Raw genomic sequence first — 27,158 nt, 5'->3', positions numbered from 1 at the left:
CAAAAATCAGCACTGTTTTGTACAGAAAATTACAGACAAGGGTATCCATACGGTTATATCCTCCAAGACCTTGGCCGTCACTATCTATTGTATGTTAATTAACTGCACATTTCGTCACTATGTCTGTGGCTTGTCACTTATGTCACCAAATATAGTGTGTGGCACGCCATCGAGCCGAGCATAGGCTAAAGGTGTGCGCGGCATCTATCCGAGAAAGACTTTTTCTTGATTTCCGAGGCACGTTTTTTCCTTAGACTTTATTCATCTTATATGAAGTTACATATGTCTTTGCTAGTACCCTATACACCATTATGAACTATAATAGCCCTTTTTCATGTCTAGAACAAAATTATTGTAAACAGTTTTAATTTATATGAGGATCGGTCGTAAGCGTGGACACAGCTGAGTTAAGCGGTCACGCATCCATACTAAATTGTTACGGAAGCGCCTATGTGTGGTGACTGTCATAGTTGTAAATGAAAGAGATGCATATATCCTGCATCTCTTTCATTTCCTTCACATTCATAATATTCCTCATACACGCTCGCCGGTTTAGGGTGCTCTTGACCTGGCCTTTCTTGGACCTGACCTGTGAAGGAAGCGAAAGAGGTATGTCAGGATCGTAGCAAGTGGAAATCCGTGGTCTCTGCCTACCCCTCCGGGAAATAGGCGTGATTATATGTATGTATGTATGTATGTATCCTACCCTACATCTTGTTAGCAAGGTGGTAGTTGATTTGATGCAGCATTGCACAAATATAATTTATTAAATTACTTATATAAAACCAGCGCCACGGATTACTGCAGCATTATGCTGAGTGGGGATCATTACAGCGTCCAAATGTTTTAATGTCTTCATGCCTTTAATTTATTATGTAGGTATTACATACTATTTTGTGGCGTTAAATAAATGTATATTATTTATTTCTTTCATATAAAAATAACTAACAACGATTAACAGGCCAAAAATTTTATAAACCGCACATTCATTACATACCTTATACTGCTGCTACTTATACAGTTCAAATCCACAACTATTAGGTACAACCAAAACAACCTACACACTGGTTGTTATTGAAATGTCACATTCAGGCAGTCGTCTCAATGAGCCTTTTTTCTGTCTGTTCCGACCAGGATATAGCTGGTGCTCGTAGACCACTGACCGTCAGGAGTTTGGAGATGAAGTAGTTGTTCAGGATGGCGTCGTTGATCGTCCTAGTTTTGTTGTCGTGATACTCGAACGAGCGCATCGGGATAATTTTTACGTTGGTGCGTGTGACATTTGCTGGAAAAATAGTTATTTGTTTACAAGGCGGCAAAGTTGTTGTTTAACCGCTCGTGCTATAATTGTTAAAATTATTTTAAAATATATAAAATTGACCCACGAGTGGTTCAAAAAATGGATTCTTGAGTTGCGAGGGTTTCAAATCACGAGGGTTAAACAAAATTTGCCCAGTAAATGTCAGAAATTACTACAGATGTAGTGCATAATTTAATGATCCATGGTATTTTCACGGAAACGTAACACGAACCGTGTCTTGCAATTTCAGTCAGTCTCGGTACAATAAGTACTGAGGTTGACTGAAGTAGCATGATAAATACGACTACGGTATGTTATATCTTATATTGTTGTAATAATTGCAAGCTGATATTTATAACCTAACTTATTTATTTAACTTATTCATAAAAAATCTTATTTTAAATTAAATCAAGATTTACTGAGGTTAAATGCAATTTAAGTAAGCTTTACGAGTATGTGGTTCAGTTGATGTTATTAATTATCTCCTCATATCACATTTTGTTTGCACAAGTAAGCGTACCATCGCCCACACTGTCAAATGTCCATCGGTGGAACTTATGCCTTTTGTAATAAGGTCCACTGATGGATGTTGCTATTTCTACAACGAATGGGTGTAGTTTTTGGTAGCCTCCTAAGGCCCAACGGCCCAAGGTCCTTACCTATAGTCTCGGAGTAATTAACAATGGAGCCGCCTTTAACAGGCGTTCCCCTCTGTCGAAAATAGGCGGCCAATGGTCAACTACATGTCAACCATATATATGGACTGACGTTTATCTGACATGACGTACCTATACATTTGATGTGCCCCTCCCCCGCAAAAAACGCAGACTATGTTGTACCGAAAATTTTAGACATGGCGTCTCCATTAGTTATATCCTCTAAGCCTATAGTACTTATTCAGTTTGATTAAATTTAAATCATATTCAATTGTAACAGAGTCGCATTTGTTTTGTTTCGTTCAATTTCAAACAAAATCAACTCTATTTCCTGCATTAAAGGTTCAAAATTCAGTAACAAATTCTGGATTTTTCATTTGTATTATAGGACCATAAAACTACGGCCTTAGCTGTGTACGAGCTTGTTAAAATTGTCTCCTCAGGACTCCTGTATCTGCTATATTTATGGATATGTCCAAAGCCTTTGATCGAGTGTGTCATAAAAGGCTTCTGGACAAATTATATGCATGTGGGATACGTGGAAATTGTTATTCGTGGTTAATGTCATATCTCCAAAACCGATACCACTGTACTGAAATTCAAGCACATTGCCCAATAAATAATACATTCAATAACTACAGATCTGAATATAAAAAAGTGATGTATGGAGTACCACAAGGCAGCATTCTTGGTCCGTTGCTGTTTTTGATTTATATCAATGATTTACCGATTATAACAAAACATAAGATACTGCTTTTTGCTGATGATTGTTCGATAATTATTCGTAGTGATGAGACTGAAGACTATGAGGCTGAAATCAATAATGTGTTTCATGACGTTAATGTTTGGATGGAAGCCAATAACCTTCAAGTAAATTTACAAAAAACCATACTAATGGAATTTTACTCACCACAGGGCAAACAATTGCAACCAAAGATTAGTTATAAGGATTGTAATGTGAGCTAGAAAATGTTAACCAAATAAAATTCCTAGGAATAATAATTGATTCACATAGCAACTGGCACCACCATACAGAGCATATTTTGACCAAATTAGCCAAATTCATATACCCTTTACGAAGACTAAAAAATATATCATCAGAACAAACAGCCTTACTTGCCTTCCACTCATATATAATGTCTAATCTGCGTTACGGACTTATAATGTGGGGAAACAGCAGCAATAAAGATAGAATCTTCAGATTACAAAAAAAATGCATTCGTTCAATTTACGGTATCAATCAAATGGAATCATGTAGACCATATTTCATTAATAACAGAATACTTACTTTCCCATCACTTTATATATATGAAGTCTGCATATTTGTAAAAAATAATCCAGATTTGTTTCCTGTAAAAAACTCTACTACTCAACCAATCCGAACCAAATACATGTATGACATAATACGCGCTAACCCTAAATCGGCACTCTTTTCAAAAAGTGTTATATGTATGAGTATACAAATATTTAACAAGCTTCCCACAGACCTTAAAAAATTGGCATCATTACCTTTCAAAAAAAGCCTGTTTGACTGGCTAATCAAACAGTGCTTTTATAGCATAAATGACTTTTTACAGAGCTAGTTCACGTTATTCATTATTATTGAGTCTATCTAGCATAGTTTATTGTTAAAAGTGTTATTGAAGTTTAAAAATAGTATTTAGTTCTAAGACAACTTACTAATATTGTACGCTTTTGTAAGGCAGGATATGGAGAACATAAATATTTTGTACCACCTTTGTAAACCTCACCCATAACCATACAATAAATATTTTTTGATTTTTTGATTTGATTTTGACATTTACACACAAATTGACTAAGTCCCACGATAAGCTCAAGAAGGCTTGTGTTGTGGGATTTATATGCATGGCTGTGCTTTAGGAGGATAAAAGAAATGGCCTAATTACCGTTTATAATGCCAGACTTGTGTTCGATGTAGCAGTATGTGTACCCGATGAAGATGCCGATGGTGATCGACAGCGCGGTGATCATGAGCAGCGCGCAGGCGCACGCCAGGCATATGGCCACCTGCGGCCTCCTGTCAACGGGTGTCATGTGAGGTCAACATGGACTGTCATTTACCGTTTATTACTCCAGTCTTGTGTTCGATGTAGCAGTATGTGTACCCGATGAAGATGCCAATGGTGATCGACAGCGCGGTGATCATGAGCAGCGCGCAGGCACACGCCAGGCATATGGCCACCTGCGGCCTCCTGTCAACAGGTGTCATGTGGGGTCAACATGGACTGTCATTTACCGTTTATTACTCCAGTCTTGTGTTCGATGTAGCAGTATGTGTACCCGATGAAGATGCCGATGGTGATCGACAGCGCGGTGATCATGAGCAGCGCGCAGGCGCACGCCAGGCATATGGCCACCTGCGGCCTCCTGTCAACGGGTGTCATGTGGGGTCAACATGGACTGTCATTTACCGTTTATTACTCCAGTCTTGTGTTCGATGTAGCAGTATGTGTACCCGATGAAGATGCCGATGGTGATCGACAGCGCGGTGATCATGAGCAGCGCGCAGGCACACGCCAGGCATATGGCCACCTGCGGCCTCCTGTCAACAGGTGTCATGTGGGGTCAACATGGACTGTCATTTACCGTTTATTACTCCAGTCTTGTGTTCGATGTAGCAGTATGTGTACCCGATGAAGATGCCGATGGTGATCGACAGCGCGGTGAACATGAGCAGCGCGCAGGCGCACGCCAGGCATATGGCCACCTGCGGTCTCCTGTCAACAGGTGTCATGTGGGGTCAACATGGACTGTCATTTACCGTTTATTACTCCAGTCTTGTGTTCGATGTAGCAGTATGTGTACCCGATGAAGATGCCGATGGTGATCGACAGCGCGGTGATCATGAGCAGCGCGCAGGCACACGCCAGGCATATGGCCACCTGCGGTCTCCTGTGAACAGGTGTCATGTGGGGTCAACATGGACTGTCATTAAAGCGGTATACTCAGACAAGACATCCTCCAGACTGAGCATAGTAGCGCTACCCCCTCTGCCACAAATATACGGTAGTTTTACTCCATTTTCGAGTCAACTGTCTATGTGTGACGCTCACCTCGTCCCCCGCACCCCTGTATTTTTGGCAGCATCGGTTTCATGAAATAATTGCTCTAAGCTCCGTCTAGAGGATTCCTAGTCTATGGATATACTTAAGTCATTGGCTTATTATATCTCAGGACGGGTCTTACGGGCACTAAAAATGGTAGGTACTAGTTCAGCGGTGTCATTCACGAATTCGAGCCAATCGTGCAGTCGAACGCAACTCTATTAGTTGCGATCAATCGCGCGCTCGATGCGAACTCATCAACCAATCGCGTTGTATTTGCCCCACTCTTATTGCTCGTAAGGCCAGTCCTGAGATATACGTCAATGGTATAGTTAAGTACAATCACGCTCCGTGATTGTTGAGCCATTTAGGGTTTTTTTTTAATTTAGCTAAATTAGAAATTCTGTAACGCAAGTATTTAACGACCAATTGAGCTAGGACCCTAAATGGAATAATAATCGCGGAGCGTGATGGTACATACGTGTACTAGGTAAGTATACAGAACTATTAAGAGCCCTTCAACGTGCACAGTAGCGCCACAGCTAAATAAACGTAATTATTTAAATTTAACGAAAGATATTGAAAAAAGGGGGCCGCTACGGACTGTATTGTGTATTTAAGTAACTTTTGAATACATCAAACTAGTTTTTATGTTGCTGGATTTGTCAATCTATGCGTCCAAAGTTAAAACGGCCGTTTTTGTTTTGAATTCCTAGATTGATGACACCAGCAACATAAAAACTGAAATGACATTTTATGCGCTATAATAGCATCCACCATGCTATTATACATTAAGATGCATTATTATTAATGTTATTATGCATTATGTTTGTCCATCTATGAAAAATAATAATATAAAAGCTTAGAACATTTCAATAAAAGTTTTCTTAGTTTTATGAATTCCAAATAAGTTTAGCTACCTACATAGTTCACCGAGTAAGAAAAATGACTGAGTGGCCATTAAAACTTCTTGGGAATATCCTTCGTTGGTGATTTCTCATACTCCTAGTTCACATGTTTTACTGAGAAAAATATTATTGCTTGTTCGTGACCAGGAAAGTCGTTAAATTAAAGACAAAGTAAGATGATAAAATATGTATAATTGGTCAAACCAATTTGTCAGTCAGTAAAAACCAGGAAAACTATACCCATCCTTTTCTTTTGGGTGCCAGTTTTAGTGTAAGACAAAGATAGTATGATTCTCTCTGACTATGATTTAAATGAGACAGTCCTTTGACAAACTGTATAATGGTAATGACGACACATATAGTGTGACATAAAATAGTAGAAATTCAATAAAATGAAACTAAAAAATTTCTATATTAAATTGTTGCCATATTTAAGCATTTAACGTCAAAAAACTTTTTACAAAAAAAAGAAAACCGACTTCAAAAAGGATGAAATAAAATATTATCCTTTTTAAGTCTATGCGTTACCAACTGATATGTTTGAAGTCGGTGCCAAGCCAACTTTTGAAGCATACCATGATTTTAGTGCGATTCGATAAGGATGTACGTTGGATTGTCTTACACGACGACAATGAACGTACTTTCTGTAGGTACAGTCGACGTTAAAAATATGTTTACACTTTTCGTCTTATTACAAAGGAGTAAGGTGCAGAAGTGTATAATACATATCTTTGACGTCGACTGTACCTAAGAACACACCTCAGAACACACGATCAAACCTTGGCACAGTCCGTACCATGTTTGTCGGCACGCAAGCGTGGGATTGGGACTGAAGTTATTTCCCGTCCCTTATTCAGAGGACTACATTTCAAAATATAAAACAATTCAAGGAATTTACGTTCTTCCCAAATTTCACCTAAAGCGGTTCAGTTGTTTAGCCATGAAAAGGCGACAAAGAAGCAGACAGAATTACTTACACATTTATAATTGTTCTAATGGGATTTAGTCATAAAGCTGATTATTTTTGACGGGTATTCTTTACTACTTGGCTTGGCACCGACTTCAAACATATCAGTTGGTAACGCATAGACTTAAAAAGGATAATATTTTATTTCATCCTTTTTGAAGTCGGTTTTCTTTTTTTTGTAAAAAGTTTTTATTTTTCCATTTTTAGTTTTAACGCATTGTTAATAGCGCGACGCGTGAATGAAAAACAACATCATGAGTAACACTAAATTCGTGTATCTACTTTAATAAATATGTAATCTGGAATTTTGTCGAGTCCGTCTGAGAAATTATAATTCCTGTCACTACACTAAATCCATCCTCCGCCCCGCCACTGACCCAATCCCTCAACCCCCCCCCCCCCCTTCAGCCACCATTACCCGACCCCTTAACTCCTAACCCTAACCCCCGATCAGTAGCCTTACCAGCTTACCAAGAGTTTGACATTGATTTATTCACTAGCGTGTGTGTAACTTACTTTCTTTGCATCAAATTGGCGGTGTTCGGAAGCAAATGCTCGAGTTACTTTAGAAAACACCGAAATCACTTTACACGTGCCTTTAAAAACTGAGGAGTTCCCTCAATTCCTCATGGATTCCATCATCAGACCAGAACCAAAAATAATACGGAAACACCTTGGAGGCAACTCCTTCCAAACAAAAAAAGAATTACTCAAATCGGATCACAGGTGCCGGAGTAATCGCTGAACATACTACATTTAATAAATCATCATCATTATCATCAAAACAATCATCATCATCAGGTCTACTTCATCAAAGTGGTGGTTTTCGGGAGAAAATGCTCGAGTTGCTTAAGAAAACACCCAAATCACCATGCATGTGCCTTTAAAAATTGAGGAGTTCCCTCAATTCCTCATGGATCCCATCATCAGAACAGAACCAAATTAAAATGGGACCAACTTGGAGGTAGCTCCTTTCAAACAAAAAAAGAATTACTCAAATCGGACTACGGATGTCGGAGTAATCGGTGAAATACATAGAAAAAAAAAAATAGCCACAACCGAATACACAACCTCCTCCTTCTATGAAATGGAAGTCGGTTAAAAATGTGACAGTTACGAAGGAAGTGGCGCCCTCGTTTATTTTCAACTATTTTATTTCCCACTGTATTTCGGCCCATGTTTGAAAAGCCTCATCTGAGTAAGATCTGGGTAGCGTTAAAAGTAAAAAATTCAGTCCTATAATTAGAAAAAAATATAGATTCTTCGTCAAATCTTGATTGAGGTACCCCGAGCGGAAATTGAAAAGATTATAAAGTAGGTAGGTATGTACAAGTTTAGGTACAAGATGATTTCAATATAAATATGAACATTTATGGCATTAAATACAATCGACCAATGCATTCATAATATGTAGTTGTCTACTTAATTGGATATAGATGCAATTAAGCGTTAAGTATTTCATGAACTACACATTAAATTCAGAGTTGCATAGAATATAATATAATATATTTTATTGGTATGAATTGTACATCGTCATATTCAAAAATAATTTACAATTAGAAAAAACTTGATGTAACGAAATTGATATTGCTGACGTCCCAATTATCATCACAATTGTGTTCTAATTTTATTAATAACATTTTTACAACTTTATAACAAAACACTAAAACTTATAAATAAAAAATTTGCCCTAAGTCATGGTCATTACAATTACATTTATTAGGTACACATCAATGATCTTCCTCCCCTTCTTTGATATTAACCTAACCCAAACCGTTTCAAATATGGTTAAAATGTAGTTTTTTATTAATTAATTTTATTACGGGGAATAATTTACAGTCACCTGCAATAATAATTACATAAAGAAGGCCGCAAAATTATCTGACACGATCTTATTCGTGGAGCCAAAAGAGCGTGTCACATATTTTTGCAGCCTTCGAAGAGTATATTATTGCAGGTGACTGTACCTACCTAGGCACATCTTTGAAGTCGATTGCAGTTGGTGATAATACGAAACCTTCAATGGTATATTACCATAAGTAAACGGATTCCGTAATTCACACTTACCCTTTTAGGAAGCCTGGTAATGACTCCTCTTGTAAAACATTGTATCCCATTACGTCCATGTTAAGTATTTCTGCTTCAAAATACTATAAAAAATGTATAAAAACTTAGTGACAAATTTATTGTGTCATTTTTTGTAGATTTTATATTTTGTACTATTTTTCGGGCAGTGTTTTTTTTTGTACCTCGTTTAAACGTCAAAGGAAAAGCAAAGAGGATATAATATACGTGTTCGTAGTAGTTGAAAAATGTGAATGTGAATGTGAAAAATGTAGGCGCGAAGAGATATCGTCTCATAGAAAATTTGAATTTCGCGCCTTTTTCTACTGACAAGATTTGCTTGACCATCTATATTATCTATTTCAGTTTGTCTTTGTCTATGTTCATAAAATCTATGAAGGGTAGACGTGCCTCTACCCTCCTTGATAAAATTTAAAAAAAATCTTTGTCAATAGGCCTCTTTGATAGGCCTTGATTTGAGTCTGGCCGGTAAGAACCAAAGAATTATATGACAAAGAACAACTCTCAATCTTCAAAAGTGTGACCAAAAATGAAATGCAAGTGTGTGCGTAAATTGTCTATGTGAGATCAAAAATAGTGATGTCATGTTACAACATATTACTAATCTGTCGATGTTTGATTGCTTTATCGACTACTTTTTCAAATGTGTTATTTTAAACATTAAAATTCTACGACATTATGACGTATAAATAACAATTGCACTGCGTTTGCCATCAAAATCGTTACAGACTCATCTTAATGTAACTCTTACTGTGCTGCAAAGTGAAGTTATCATGACACGCTAAACATGAACACCTTCAAAAAGGTATAACAATCGTTATTATTTGAAGTCGGTTATAAAAACTAATATCTTAATGATGTCTTGTGAAGAAATAATTACATAGCTATTAATATACCGACAAGTTATCGATACTGTCATATGAACATTTTGTCAAGCCCTAGCGTAAACGAACAGTTTATGTTTTTACACAAAATATCCTAAATTATTGACTAATATGATAAAATATTAGCACGGAACGGAAGAAAAACTTATAATGAACTGTATAAACCGGCTTCTTACACTTTTTACGCTGTTAATTTGACACAATATCGTTATGAAAATTTCGTTCGGAATATCATAAATCCTCTGAAATGAGTAATTGCTTGGATTATTTGGCCCTGTGACACTGCAATCCGGCACACTACAAGACACCATCTTCACTGAATTACTTTATTTAATACTTTTCGTCCTAATCCGTGTATATTTTTCAATTTGAAAATTACCGTGATACGCTCTTGGCCGTCCGCGGCCGTCGTCAAACTCAAAAGTGGTTACGTTTTCTCATTGGTAGTCTGACTCTTTCGCACTCATGGGATGTTCATATACGTGATGGCTTCCCTTTCGCACACTTCAGCTGTCTGTCAAGCGCAAGCGAATCCTAGGTCTATGGTAAGAACATAGACAAGACAAAAGTCTGTAATGTCAATGCTGTCATTTAAGTCATTTAACGCCAAAATTATTAATTTTCATATAAAACAATTTATTCACTTGAAATATATTTATTTACCTATTAATTTAAAAATAAAAACTATTCATATGTACGAGCAACATATCTAAATGCGTCTTCGTACAGACTTAGTTAAATTTAAACCGTTGTCTCTCTTCCTTCCTTGCTGTATTATGTATCCGGCAATGGCGACTTCATCAACAATTCTTATCCGGATTATGAAAAGCCCTAATGTGTGTGTGGAAACCGTTGTAGTAAACCAGAAACAGCGATCATTTCAAGGTAAGAAATATATAAATCTTTAAATAAAAATGAGCGTACTAATTACCAAATTCAAATATAATAATTTAATCTTACTATCCCCGTAAGTCCCACGGACGCTACATCGCGTCCGAAATTATAATCTAAATCCATCATAGATGTAAAACCTCTCATTGTTTACGAGTAAGCTGGTAAATTTAGACCTTAGGAATTAGCGACGTCAGTAATTAGGAAGTTAGATTATATTGTTTAATTTGTGACTATTTTGTTTTAGAAAGTGAATCATGGCTTGAGCGTGAGATAATAATATAATCCTGGCCCGTCATATGATTTATTGGAAAAAGCTCAAAGGGCACGTATCTGCTGCATATACAGACTAGTTTTCCGGTGACCAAGAACGCTGCGTGGAGCTGTGGAGCAGAAATGTCCGATAACCGGATAGATGTAATAACAACTTGTAACCATTTGCCATATCAATGTATGTATTCATACGAGTATGTATTGCTCCTAACATATATAGAGTAATCCTAATAGGAATGAAAATATTTATATCTTAATAATACGTAACTTTTTGTAACCTTTTATATTTGAGGAATTTTTAAATATAGAACCTAATCATTATCTTATAACGTATTTCTTTATTTATTTGTGATATGCTAATTTAAGAGCCCAACAACGTGCACACTAGCACCACCTAAAATAAATAATCGTGATTATTTAAATTTAACGACAGGTATTTAAAAAAGGGGCCGCTACTGACTGTATTGTGTATTTAAGTACCTTTTGAATACATCAAACTAGTTTTTATGTTGCTGGATTCGTCAATCTATGAGCTCAAAACAAAAACGGCCGTTTTAGTTTTGAACGGGTAGGTTGACGAATGACGAATCCAGTAACATAAAAATTAGTTTAATGTATTCAGCAGTGGCGCTAGTGTGCACGTTGATGGGCTCTTAAAAACCTGACCCCAACAAAAAATAAAATAATACAAAAAGAAATTCCCTGAACTGGATTACTGCCAATACCCGCTAGGCTAAACGGGTTGTCAATTCTAATTACAATGGTATCCTACCGAGCGCTAGTAGTATAAACGAACTTTTATATTTTGTACTATTTTTCGGGCAGTGTTTTTTTTTGTACCTCGTTTAAACGTCAAAGGAAAAGCAAAGAGGATATAATATACGTGCTCGTAGTAGTTCTGATTGGTTCTGATCAAAGAATATATAACTGGTTCTGATTATGTTTTAATTTAAGACCAAAAGTTTGCTAAATTTCAGGCTACAATACTTTGTTTTTAACTAACATCTAAAGAAGAGATTTTTATGAAATAGTTAAACATATAAATAGCATATTATAAATTGATATTTTTACTAAGATGATAAAAGGTAATGTAGGGAAAGTCGGGCCAAGTTAATTCTGCATTAGAGACTATGGTAATGACAGTGTAGACCATTGGTCTCCTCATAAATATCAAATTTCAATGAAAATACATTACATACACAGACGTCTGTAATGACACCGATGGACTACGTTCATAACTTGCAGGTCAAAAATCAAATACTCATTATGGAGCCCTTTGCTCTTTCTAGTATGGAAAAATTGTTTTAACGAGGCAAATGTTAATAGAGTTAGACCAAGATAAGTCTGCGACAATTTTGACAGCACACGTAGTGCAAGTGTTATTTTAAACGTCAAACTTCTATGAAAATATGACGTATAAAAATAACCCTTGCACTTTAGGTTTTTCTTAGGTCAAGATTCTTGTCTTCGGCTAGTCTGTGGCCATGAGTAAGCCCATTCATAATAATAAAAAAAAAACTCTTTTAATTCTCTCTGCTTCCTGACAGTTGCTCAATGTTACTTTTGTTTGTTTTTTAGATTGCGTGGATCAATTTCTTCAAATTACTCAATCATGCTGGTTTTTAATATATTCTCAACATTTTTTTAATGAGCGTGTTTATTAATCATGTGCATATGCCAGTATTGTAGCATTCTAGGACTATTTTTTGGTGAATTAATATATGCTGCACAAAAGTAAGTACCGCAACCATGTTACAACTTTAAGTATCGTATTTTCACTTCTTGAAACATGTTTTTTCTCTGAAAACATGACTTTATTATGAATTTACTGTCATATAATTCTTTGGAATTTACCTTAATTTAACTTACCCAGACCCCAAATATTGTACATTGGCACACACAGTCACAGGCAACTTAATAGAGGGTATAGCACAAACGTTTCGTCTGTGTGAAAAACTTTCGGTTAATCGAATAATTTAAATAAATAATTTGTAAAAGGTTCGGTAGAGTACAATGTCAGAGATAATTCCGAACACAGGCGGGAAAAAATTGAAGAAATTGGAACCTTATGTAATAACATTTTAAGTTCAAGTTTCTTCAATAGAATATATCGAGTTATCAACTTCTTCCCGCCGCCGTGTACGGAATTTTACGCGGATGCCGATTTCAATTGGCTAGTATACAGGTAGAAGATTTCAGGGCAAACACCTATTTAGGCATTCCGAACATGACACGAAGCTGTACATTTCAAAGCATTCGTGGGATGTTTAGGATTCGTCAACGATTCGTCGAAGACTTCTGGGGTTCGTAGATGAACTGGGGTGGTTGGTGGTTAGATTAGCGTATAATAACTAGAACTACATCAAATAATTCTGCATATTACATTTGATTTTTAAAATGCAGGAATAGGTACTATCATTATTGTTACACTTGATTCATATGGGTAAGAAACAAGACGCGGCATGCATGTTCTGCCAGGAGTTAGAGAAGACAGCAATGTACCATCACACTATCAGCCATAAAAATGCATGGCCACTTTTGTTAATGAATTAATTCATAATTACTCCATGCAATTTCTCAGCTCACTGTACTTACATCCTCAGTTTCTGCGGACCATTCACGATAAAAAGGAGTACCTACTTAGGGCGGCACATGTTGCAACATTATGAGCACATTACAGCCCAAATAATGTGGTCAGGTATTTCCCACACGGCACCACGCCACTCCACGCCATCACCACGACACCACGCCACCACCACGACACTCCACGCGTCACCACGACAGGCGCGTGGGCCACGGGCATTACTCGATCACTGTTGGTAGGGAATGCAATCTCGATCTCGCAATTTCGAGATCTTGCGAGATCTCGCACGAATCTTCGAGATTCAATGTCATTGATAGGAAATCTCGATTTTTACAATCTCGGTCGAGATTTTGATTAATATTTTCGGGATCTCGAACATATTAATCAGGCAGAACAGTGTTGGTCGATGTGGCACTAAAAAGATGTTGTAAATTCCAGGTTAGTCCAGTGTTTAGCAATCGGGTCGGTGTTCACGTGTCTGATGTTCTCGTTCACGGTGATCCTGTTGCTTGGCTTGGGACTCGGCTACAACCATGCCTACGTCGAGATTAAAGGGAAGAAGTCGAGGCTGAGGAGTGGTAATTTTCTTTTAAGTTCTTCACTGGAAAGTGTTTTCACTCGTATAAGATAATCATTCGATAGTCAACTGTACATACAATTATACAATCGATATATTATGTATATACATATATACACGGTGTAACATGAGGAAACCGAATAATTTTAACAGCGTATTGCTGATCATATTTAGAGACAAAAATGTCCTATAAACTTTTTTTTAAAAACGCCTAGTTTCATAGATAATATTAATTTAAAAATAAACAAGTTTTTTGTTGTTACATAATGTAAAAGGCCTTTTTGATGGTAATGTTGCTGCTATGGGACGTAGTCTAAATATCCTTATTGATAGATGTCAAAAAGTGACAAGTAACACTTTGCAAAAAGAAGGTTTTACGAAAAAAAATCATCATCATCATTTCAACCTATATACGTCCCGCTGCTGAGCACAGGCCTCCTCAATTATGTATGTCGAAATTTCCACAAGAAATATATTAATACAAATACAAATATCTTTATTTCGCTTTAAAATGTGGTACAATAAAATGTTATAAAAATATATCGTAGTCACACACATTCCACCAGAAGCTGGCATGCAAAACTATTCTAGACTAACTAAATATAAAAAGAAGCATGCAACGATACGTACTTAGAGTACTTAAATCTAACAATCTAGTGCACTTATGTCTAGCGTATTACTAAAATGTCAAAATTACAATTAAATTAAATTATTAAATACACTTCTCATATTTATGTAACTCGACTGAGTTCTGAAATGAAACGGATTCTCCACCTTAATCCGCTGAAATAAGGTGAAACACATATATTATACGTACAATTATACCTATGTAGGCTATCGAGATTTGAGGACCGTACTTTCCAATTTTTAAAATGGAAGTTTTCTTTATTCCTTGTAAATTTCATGAAATTTCTGGGAGGCTTTGCACTATATGGGCTAATCGATATTCAGTGTTTCTAACCACTGTTTCATTTTATGAACGCCTGAAAAATTAAGATTATTAATCTAAATATTTGTTTGGCAGAAAATACGAGTAGTGACAGAGATGCTTATGCAATAAATACGACAATTATTCCAACCAATATCCCCGTGGACAGAGACATACCTGTGTTCGATTATGACGAAACACTGATGAAACGTAGTCGGAACAGTTCTAACGCTACCACGGAAGATTATCCGCTGTCCCCCACCATGGTAATCCCTCTCCGGAAGAAAAATATTCTACAGCTGCTAAGGAAAATAAAGAAACAGGGGAGAAACGTAACCTTGGAGATTATAGCCACGTGAGCGGGAAAGTTGGGAAAGAGGTCCTATAAACGTTCAACCAGTCGGGTTTTTGGAGATGTTTTAGACGCGGTACATTTTAATTGTATAGTCTCTCAATTTCTTATATTTGTACATATAAATATGTACTTGTACAGTACAGCATTATTTCTTATGTTTTAAATACAACATGTTACTCTTTATGTTTCCTTTAAGTTATTAATCTTATGGTACTAACTGTTAAGGAATAGCGGCTATAAGTTCACATTTAGGTACTTATTTATTTTTTACGATTTGGTATTATATTTATATTAGTAGGTTAGTAATAATTTATAATATGTCTTATATTTTCACAAGTCATAAGTGTGTATTTCTTCACGTTAACGTAAATTTTGAGCACAAATCTTATAATTTAAAAAAAAATCTAATTGTCATCATCATGCTGTATATATTCGTACATCCACCAACGTAGGTGGTTAAGTTATTATGGAGACTGGACCGCGCGTCAATGAGTGCCTGAATGGTACCTATAGCAAAGTTACTAATCTAAGCCAATTTCCAATAAATATGGATTCATTGCGTATGTTGTTATATAATATAATGGGATACTTTACTTCACAGGTGTTCGCAACCCGTCACTATACGTAGTCCAGCTCGTACTTGACTTATTTTTATTTTATTCATTTCATCTTCTATTACTATACCATCCTAATTAGTAATTATACTCGTATCTTAATGCCTCAATTATCATGTTGGGACGAGTAATGCGAATATTGAAACTTATCATCTTATTTATGATTAAGTATATTACATTTTGATACTGAACTCTTGAGTAACAGCTCGTAAAGTGCTAAAATTTATGACCAGCTTATAAGGAATTCCGTACCTAGACATTTTGCACCATCACCAAGTATTAAGACATGATAAAACATACAATGTATGTTTGAACTACCGCTTGTATCTTTGTGTAGGTAATTAAATCATGTGTTGGAGATCCAACCGTATTTTAATATATCTAATATTTAAAATATCTGGGAGACTGAGCTTAAGATAATTTAAGATATAAAAATTAAAAAATGCGCGTTTTCCAGATATAAGACCTAACTAGATCGATTTTTCACTCCCGAAAGCGCCATGTAGCAAATTCCATCGAAATCGTTACAGCCGTTTCCAAGATCTCTGGGAAACCATGCATATTTGAGATTTTATAATTATGTTTTCCGAGCAAAGCTTGAAAAAGACAAGTTTGCACGGATCCACTTAGTCCCACAGAAAGCTTAATAAGGCTTGGGTTCTGTAACAGATACATATTCGTTAATTCGTTATAAACACAAAAATAAATGGCCTTACCTGGATTCGATCCCAGGATGTCCTCCTTTGTGAGCAGGGTCACTACCGGCTTGGCTTGATGATCCATAAAATAGGTGGGTGATCGAATTTTGCTCGGCGCCGGGTTAAGACACATTTGCAGATATTGCTCGTGCAATTATTACAGGCGCTTACATGTAGCACTGGATGTCCTGTAAAAATAAATTTGTTAAGAATTAAAACTAGCTAGATCGAGTTTTCGCCTTTGTATAGCTTTATACAAAAGTTACTCAAAAAATCCGATTTATAAATATAGGTATTGACGTGTTTTACGGCGAAGAACTCCTAAGGTCTCGTAACGCAGGCAACTCATCTGGAAGACACGCGTCAATACTCGTAATATCGACACTCTAATTCGCTAACCTTTGTACAATCAAGAGCTCCGTTGTAAGTGATGCTAATGTATGTAGGACACCACATCAAAGTGTAAGTCCATAGATTCTATATCTATATATAGATGTAGATCTGGCCTATGCCAGTAAAATTAGATTTTTTTCAGGAACTAAGTCATTCCCAGCAAGCTGGAAATCATTTGGTTCTAAATTAGTGTAATCCGAGTTTGCTCCATTCCAGGAGTTGTGGTTTTTTTTTGTCTTTTTCAGTTTTTAAAACCGGTACGTCCGGCAGAAAATTGCTCTAATCATGATAAAAATTGACATCTGAAGATCCGAAAGATACCTAGTTATGTAATCGTAGTAAAGTATTATACAAATTGGTCGCCACTTTGAATTGAATTTCTTTTTTTTGGTATAATCGTGTCGTGTTAAAATCCGTTTTTTTACTAGTGTCTGATTCACAACAACAATGTTGGTGATTGTAATTGTATGTATGTATGTATGTATTTACTTTATTGTACATAGAAATAAAAACACGAGAAACACAGTTACCGAGTCAATTAAATACAACAAAAGCAAAGGTAATTGATGATACGACTTCCTTCTGCATCGAGTGGTTTTTTAATTCCAAGGTAAAATGTATCTCCCAAGGCTCCCAAAATGTATCCACACCTCCTGGGATAGAGCAAACTCGGATTATATGCATTTAGGACCAAATGAAGGTATTAAAATGATTTCCAGCTTACTGGGAATTCATTCCTCAAAACGCTTTTTTGGATCTAATTTGACTTTCGAAATTTCTTTATCTGCCTCTCTATCGATCGAATAAGCAAGAGTGATAGAGAGGCAGAAACCGAACTTTCGACTGTCGTTTTTCACGGTAGGCCGTGTGATTGACCTAGTGACGCATTATTGAGTCATTGATGATGTCAATGAGCTTTGTTTACTGTATGTGCTAGTGGTGCCACCTACGCAGAGCTTTGCCTAATATTCCCTATTTGGGCCTAATATAGCGGGAATCCAATAAAGTTACTATAGTCCTATATAGTCGCACCAATAACAGTCTGCAGCGGATTTGATAGCCCACGCAGCGTAGGCACTGGTCCCACCGCGAGCTAGTAAGCTATGAGCTATCGGCTATAAACACGAACAAAAGATAAGCACTCCCGTGTAAATAAAAGAGACACGGCGATATTTATAGTTACTCGCCCAGCGGTGAGCTATAAATATCGCCGTGTCTCTTTTATTTACACGGGAGTGCTTATCTTTTGTTCGTGTTTATAGCCGATAGCTCATAGTTTACTAGCTCGCGGTGGGACCAGTGCCTACGTGTTATTTATACGTCATAATTTCATAGAAGTTTGACGTTTAAAATGACACTTGCACTGCGTGGGCTATCAAAATCGCTGCAGACTTTTTACGGTCTGACTATACTGAACTATACTCTTTGACCAGGTTGACATAAATACATACTTTACTCTTTGCATAATTACCATAAACAGAACTGCCAATGTCTGCTTGATTTAATTAATCGTTATTCTACATGAATTCGAATATATTAATCACAAAACAATGTTTACCACAGTTTAAATATGCTCGCTATCGGTTCTAAAGGCTTAAATTATGTGGTAATGTACCTATTCATATATTTTTGTAAGATTCTGTCGTAATATGTTCTACATGGGTTGCACCAATCTTACATAGACGATGCGTTTTAGCGCGATCTGATCTCTATGAGAGCGCAATGGGTTCTGCGAGCTAGTTAAATGGACGGAACTGAAGAGGCCGTACCTAAATAGTAGCAAGCTACAACATCGATCATCAAGCCTCCTCCACACTCGTGCGCGAATCGCGGCTTCGCCCGCGATTCACGCGCATATTCTGGAGGGGGCTTAAGACTTAGCTAGGACGTGATGATATTTCAATAAGGATAGTCGATAATGTAAATTATCGGAACATGTATGTTTAGTTAAAAGATTATATTTTTAAAAGGGAAGTTTCAATTTTTTTTTTGCTAGATCTATCTATGACAACAATCTGGTATATAGCACATCCTGCTGCTACTTCTGCGACTACATATTTCAAGTCAGTAAGACGTAAGACGCTTCGTAAGACGGACACGTGACCTATTGAAAAACTGTTATAATGTCATTGGGTTTTCACTTCTGCCGGCACTCCCGGAGTGCAACCCGTTGTTACTAGCCTATTTTACCAGCATCCTTTGACCAAAGACACAGTATACAATATTTTACTCCTTATAGTATACAATATTTTTCTTTAACATTTCTTACGTAGGTATGTTTATTTCAGTCTATGTCCAACTATCTGCTGTCTAAGTCAATGCGTATGCTGTTTCATAGTAATATTATGCGTGATACCATTCTTGATAGCGATGTACTTCTTTGTTCTGTGGATATACTACTTCGCTACAACTGAATGTCCTTGATGTGTGTGTATTGAAGGATTTTTAAGGCAGGTACGTGCCCCAGTAATACTAATAAGGTACACAAATACTGTTCCAAAACTTAAAGGTTCCATATAATAAGTCTGCCAAGTGCACCTTTGAAAAGGTACCTATCATAAAAAAAACTGCTTGATCAGCATAAGATGTGTTTCCCTTGCATTGTATGATGCATTGTATGATGCAAGGGAAACACATCTTATGCTGATCAAGTAGTTTTTTTTTGCTTGGAACTTTCTGTTATACGTGCTTGTTACTTGGTTGGTTTTAAGAATTTTTGTTTGTGTGACCCTAGCCTGTAGATATAAGTAATCTGTTTATATAATCTTGTTTCAGAATGGGATCTTATACAACAACTGGTACAAAAATATTCAGCGGTATCAACGACAGACAAAGGCTAAGAACTTTAAATTACTATATTTTTTCGTACTTCAGGTCAGTAGACTTAGAACACTATTATAGATGTTTTTATTTAGTTTTATTGTTATTTTTTATTGATATATCATTATACGGTTTTCTGTAAAAGCCAGTTTTCATTCCATGAAAGGTTTGTTTATTTATTTAAGATATTACTGAATTTATAGATACTTATGTACTTATTGGAGAACGCATCATGTACGACAGCGGTCGGCAACAAGCGGCCCGCGAACCCCTCACTTGCAGCCCGCGAGCCCTCCTGGCTATTTTGTATGTAATATTGACAAACGACAGTCTCTCAAAAAGTCACCGCTTCAATTTCGTTAACTAATATGTGGGCCTTGACTGCTAAAAGGTTGCCGACCAACACAAATTTAAATGCATCATTTAGATTAAAGTACATAGGTACTGACAAAGACTGTTTTACAAAAATAACTGCTGGATCGTTAACTCTTTGTTTCAGCTAAAGCCTGCATTACCTAATTTCATAAAGTTAGTTATATTTGTATAAATAAATAAAAAAAACGGCCAAGTGCGAGTCGGACTCACATTCCAAGGGTTCCGTACATAAAGTCCGACTCACGTTTGACTGCACATTTCTAATAGGTTTTCCTGCCATCTATAGGTTAAATACTATTATGTGTATTTTTTTTTCAAATTTGAGGCTCAGTGTTTCAGAGATAAAGGGGGTGGGGGATGGTCGCGGACAGACAAACGCACGAGTGATCCTATAACGGTTCCGTTTTTTCCTTTTGAGGTACGGAACCCTAAAAAGGTACTCTAAGACTGCATAAGTATTTCAATTTGAAGAATAATAGTGTATCCGTTGGGTCTCTATGTATGTACCTATTGTATACTTGGAGATGTGAAGTGTTAACTTTATAAATCAAATAGTTACTTTCTTTTCCCCAATTCAGAAAGCGTGTAAACTACCGACAATAGTTTTAAGGTTATTAAGCCTTATAAAACTTAATTAAACCACTATTTTATTCAATCCTAATTGGGATGCCGGACTTTGACGTTTTTAACACCGAGGTAATTTTAAAAAAGGTGCCGTAAATTCGGAAGCATGTGTGAATTACATTCTGTAAACTCATCAGGTACGCTAAAGGATTAGCATTTATATAGACAGGACTCGCGTTTGAGAAAATAGGTACTTTGAGCCGGAATGTTATTATAACACTGGTCCCTTCTGTAATTATCTCGGGACTCAGGGGAATATTAAAATATCATGGAAACTATATTTAATTAATCCTTAATGTTGTTCACTAAAACATATTTTCATAGTTTTGACCTAAATACTTAGAGGGCATAACGTTGTGGTATTTCACTGAAGGTTTTCTTGAATAAAGCGAAAGACCATCCTAATTTAATTTGTGGTCTAAAAGGTAAACTTGTTTCGATCCACTTAATGAGCTTTTTAGTTAAGTACCTAACTAACTTGGTTTACTATAAAAGATATTGGTCTTTTTACTACAAGTTCACGTACGCTACGTTTACACTTTTTACACAGTATTCGCACGATCATACACGTGAAATGATAGCTGATCGGGTCGTGTAGAAGCGGCTCGCGGCAATAATAATTAGCTGTTTGCGTTTTTTATTATTAAAAAGTAAAAAACACTACAGTAATAAGTTATTACTGTAGTGTTTTTTTACTTCCCGTCCGCTCGAACAGGACAGCGATAGTTTGATTTTTTTAAATTAGAGTTTGACATTAACGAAGAACTTCCCGTACTATTTTTGCTACAATAAGGTGAACATTTCCGAGCATATTGGAGAAAAGTAAATTTTCTATTCCTTTCAGACTTCAGAAATATTTTTCCAATAACGCAATATTTAATTATGAACGGTATTAAGTATTTGTCGGTATTAAATGTCTTTTAAAATCATCACTTAAAAATCAATTGTACCTAGTAGTAAATTTGATTTACTAGCGGGCCCATTAGCACACTTCTTTAATAAATGCTATGAACTAGGCAGCTTTCCCGATCAACTCAAAGTAGCAAAAATTCTCCCAGTACATAAAAAAAATGCTAAGAATGATCCAAAAAACTACCGACCGATTTCTTTATTGCCGGTTATGTCAAAATTGTTCGAGAAAGTGATCAAAAAAAGGCTCAGTACACACCTAAATATACACAATGTAATAAATCCTAGACAATTCGGATACCAAAGAAATATTGGCACTACAGATGCAATAGATACTTTACTTAGCGACGTAGCACAGTACCTCAACAATGGAATGAAAGTAGCGGGTCTCTTCCTAGATTTGAGCTCCGCCTTCGATACAGTAGACCATACAATTCTTTTAAGAAAGTTAGAATACTACGGAGTGAGGGGGAAAAATCTTCAAATACTTAGAAATTATTTGCAGAACAGGAAACAGTATGTAGAAATTAGAAACGTAGATGAGGGACAAGACAAAGTCTTCAAGTCAAAAATGACCACAATTACTAGAGGGGTCCCTCAAGGATCTATTTTAGGCCCTGTTCTCTTTATCATATTTATAAATGACGTCATAAAATACGTACAGAACTCCCAAAATAATTTAAACGTGGTGATATTTGCCGACGACACAAATGCTATTATTAGTGCAAGTAATGAAGTCGAACTAAAAAATAATATTAAAACGGCTCTTTCAGTTTTCCATAAGTGGTTTGGAGATAATAATTTAAAATTAAATACAGAAAAAACAAGTATCGTCCAGTTTAAGAGTGATCGAAAAAATAAGGACATCCTAGAACTAGCCTTTGACGATAACACTCTACGATCCGTTGAGGTTGTCAGGTTTTTAGGGGTAGAAATTGATTCTTTTCTTAACTGGAAACAGGAATTGAATCAAATCGAAAACACAATTAGTTCTGCCTGCTTTGCACTGAGAAATTTAAGAGATATCATCGGAATAGATCGATTGAAAACTGTATATTACGCTTTAGTTGACTCAAAACTCAGATACAGCATTAAATTCTGGGGGGCAACGTATAGTTATAATATAAAAAGAGCTTTCATCATTCAAAAGCGGGCAATAAGAATAATGGTGCGTATACCCCAGTGGGTTTCATGTAAAGACTTCTTCGCCAAATTAGACATTCTAACTGTACCATGCCTTTATATTATGATACTATGCACGGACTTAGTAAAATTTCTGGCAAGTAGTGAAACTGTAGACGCTCGGGCGATAAGACTGGCAACAAGAACAAAAAACCTGAACCGTCCCTTTACACCAAGACTAAAAGTCACTGAGTACTGTGCTAGATACCAGGCTATCAAAGTTTTTAATAGGCTACCCACAGAACTCAAAGCGGTTTGTAACCCAACTACATTTAAAAATAAATTAAGGTCGTTTTTGCTAGCTAAATGTTTTTATTCAGTTGAAGAGTTTTTCCAATACAATAATGAATCTATTTAATTCTGACATGTACACCGTATATTATTTAATTGAATCAAGTTTTCTTTGTTTTTTAGTTAAGTATTTGTTTTTTTTTTGATTGACATGTTATCAAATATTTATTTCACTGTAACTATTGTAGGGTACGATTTTATAACATTTTATATTTGACATTATATTATATTATTTTATTAGTACTTTTCACCTGTTATTTAATTGTTTAATTTAATTATTGAAAACTTATTTACTTATTTGCTGACATGTCCCATCTTTTACTTCGTTTAATTGGATTATAAGTATGTAATTAGTTCATAAGTTTTCTAACACAATGTATTATTGTTATAGAAATAAATGAAATGAAATGAAATGAAGTACTATGTAGGCGACATGAGAATATACGTTTTTATGACGTCACAGCAACTACGTCCCCCACCACTTTCGCGCTTGTCATCTCATAATTATATTTGTGTTCAGGGTATGGTATTACACTAAATGCATCGATACCATATTCACCCATATCCGAGACGACATGAGCGAAAATCGATCCCTAAAAGACTTTTCTTTCGCTGGCCGCTTTACTAGACTTTGTTTGACATGACGAAATAAATTGTCAGGCGTCACAGCGGTAGAGCTGGGGCTTAAATGAAAATAAGCTCGTTTTTACCAAATTCCAATTAAGCTTCTCATAGGAAATGTTCCTTTTTACGTTACTGCGACCGGAAAATGTAATTTATACGTTGTTCTTGCTGAAAATGGGTCATTTAATAATGTTATAAAACAACGTTATAAAACATTATTAAATGACCCATTTACATATAAATGTAAATTTTAACTTAATTCTATTTAGCTTCACAGAACAAATTCATAGGTCAAAAACTATTTTGATAGACCTAAATACTTCATAATTTTTAAAATGTATAAATTGTGTTTAAAGCCTTATTTTCTGACTGGATTGTTATACCTATGATGTAAATCGTTACCTTTCATAAAGTCCACCGTAAAGACGCTTGTTTTTCCGAAAGCTTTTGACTCCAATATACCGGGTGTGGCCTGTAACACGAGCAAATAATTAAAACATAGATTGTACTCCTCAAACGGTGACACTTTTGTTCGGTTTATGCGTCGTTGGACTAAAAGTAAATATGGCGATGTATAAAAATGTCTACATATAAAATAAAAATTGGTCCGAGTATTAGAAAGCCAATACTTCAAAATGTTTAAGTCTTATCAAGTCGGAATATAAAAATGACTACTTTCAAAGTATACAAATGTCTAAGTCTTATCAAGTCGGAATATAAAACCGGCCAAGTGCGAGTCGGACTCGCACACGAAGGGTTCCGTACCATTATCTAAAAAAACGGTCACCCATCCAAGTACTGACCCCACCCGACGTTGCTTAACTTCGGTCAAAAATGACGTTTGTTGTATGGGAGCCCCACTTAAATCTTTATTTTATTATGTTTTTAGTATTTGTTGTTATAGCGGCAACAGAAATACGTCAACTGTGAAAATATCAGCTGTCTAGCTATCACGGTTCGTGAGATACAGCCTGGTGACGGACGGACGGACGGACGGACGGACAGCGGAGTCTTAGTAATAGGATCCCGTTTTACCCTTTGGGTACGGAACCCAAAAAACAAAATTTCCTAAAGAAACTCCTATGAAACAAACAAAATTTAAAAAGACATCAACGCGTGCCGACTGAACCTTATTCACTTTGATTACTATACAACACCTTATCTTAAGTACCTACTATTTAAGACTAATGCCTTGAGCATAATAACGAGGACCATCAGCATTCATCAAATCGCGCCGCACCGCGGTCACAACGAGATCGCTTACATAGGACACTTCTATGGGCATCAAAGGATTGATTGAGCCGCCTCGCGCCGCGTCCCGCCGTTTCGCTTCGGGATCGCGCGATGTTCGCCTACATAAGACGCTGCGTAAGCAAGATCCATATTTATTAAAAAACTTTCAACTTTCAAGATTCTTACAGATTCTGTCAAACAACATCCCATTTGACAGTATCTGTCAACAATAATACTTAAGTAATTTTATTTTGTACTTAACCATGACAAAATATGATCTTACACTAAATTTGACAAAAAAACTGTCAAATTTGACAGTTTGACAGATCATGTCAATATACACTGGGACACTATAACATGTCACTTTGTACCAAATATTCCCATACGAAACCCAAAAAGTCGCCCAAAAATATATAAGCACAGCGATCACTGGGGCTGCAAGTGCGTTGCCGGCCCTTAAGATGAGAAATGCAGTCTACAAAAAATTACCCAACATTGACATTTAGTACTAAACTATGACAAAATATAATACTTTACACTAAATTTGACAAAAACGAACAAATTTGACAGTTTGACAGATTATGTCAATATACATTATGCCATGTCACTTTGTACTAAATATTACCATACACATAAATGCATGTATATAAGTAGCGTACACGAAGAGAGGCCTATAGGTCAGCAGTGGGCGACTGAAAGCGAAAATGATGATGATGATGATTACCATATAATTACCTATTCTATTCTATTCTATTCAATAATAATATTTAATTAATTTTATTTTGTACTTAACCATGACAAAATATGATCTTACACTAAATTTGACAAAAACTGTCAAATTTGACAGTTTGACAGATCATGTCAATATACACTGGGACACTGTAACATGTCCCTTTGTACCAAATATTCCCATACGAAACCCAAAAACTCGCCCAAAAATACATACGCACAGCGATCACTGGGGCTGCAAGTGCGTTGCCGGCCCTTAAGATGAGAAATGCAGTCTACAAAAAATTACCCAACATTGACATTTAGTACTAAACTATGACAAAATACACTAAACTAAATCTCTACACTAAATTTGACAAAAAAAAACAAATTTGACAGTTTGACAGATTATGTCAATATACATTATGCCATGTCACTTTGTACTAAATATTACCATACACATAAATGCATGTATATAAGTGGCGTACACGAAGAGAGGCCTATAGGTCAGCAGTGGGCGACTGAAAGCGAAAATGATGATGATGATGATTACCATATAATTACCTATTCTATTCTATTCTATTCTATTCAATAATAATATTTAAGTAATTTTATTTTGTACTTAACCATGACAAAATATGATCTTACACTAAATTTGACAAAAACTGTCAAATTTGACAGTTTGACAGATCATGTCAATATACACTGGGACACTGTAACATGTCCCTTTGTACCAAATATTCCCATACGAAACCCAAAAACTCGCCCAAAAATACATAAGCCCAGCGATCACTGGGGCTGCAAGTGCGTTGCCGGCCCTTAAGATGAGAAATGCAGTCTATAAAAAATTACCCAACATTGACATTTAGTACTAAACTATGACAAAATATAATACTTTACACTAAATTTGACAAAAAAAAACAAATTTGACAGTTTGACAGATTATGTCAATATACATTATGCCATGTCACTTACTAAATATTACCATACACATAAATGCATGTATATAAGTGGCGTACACGAAGAGAGGCCTATACTCAGCAGTGGGCGACTGAAAGCGAAAATGATGATGATGATGATGATGATGATGATGATGATGATGATGATGATTACCATATAAATCATGACCCGAACTTACTAACCCGAAATTACAAAAAAAAAATTAATCTATGTAAAACGGTCAAGTGCGAGTCGGATTTCAATATATCCATACA

At 36.0% G+C, this 27,158-nt stretch overlaps 1 protein-coding gene and 1 long non-coding RNA gene across 2 annotated transcripts in view; both read right to left on the bottom strand.

Annotated features, from left to right (window-relative positions):
• LOC134670121 (uncharacterized) overlaps window positions 1-27,158 on the bottom strand; it is a 385,516-nt gene that overhangs the window by 134,799 nt on the left and 223,559 nt on the right. The gene's annotated exons all lie outside the window — the stretch shown is intronic.
• Window positions 1,089-4,011, bottom strand: LOC134669845 (uncharacterized). The gene is made up of 2 exons (XM_063527463.1): window positions 3,864-4,011; window positions 1,089-1,285 (listed from the first exon to the last, which is right to left on the bottom strand). The coding sequence occupies exons 1-2, from the start codon at window positions 4,009-4,011 to the stop codon at window positions 1,089-1,091; spliced, it is 345 nt and encodes a 114-aa protein (XP_063383533.1).

This window comes from Cydia fagiglandana, chromosome 13, assembly GCF_963556715.1.
Source record: "Cydia fagiglandana chromosome 13, ilCydFagi1.1, whole genome shotgun sequence".
Lineage (NCBI taxonomy): Eukaryota > Metazoa > Arthropoda > Insecta > Lepidoptera > Tortricidae > Cydia > Cydia fagiglandana.
This window is presented reverse-complemented; position numbering and strand designations above follow the sequence as displayed.

Excerpts from the sequence above, each read along its gene's own strand:
- LOC134669845 (XM_063527463.1), bottom strand. The coding sequence starts at position 4,011 with ATGACACCCGTTGACAGGAGGCCGCAGGTGGCCATATGCCTGGCGTGC. Across the intron at positions 1,286-3,863 it reads CAAGTCTGGCATTATAAACG|CAAATGTCACACGCACCAAC; the intron begins GTAATTAGGCCA and ends CTATTTTTCCAG.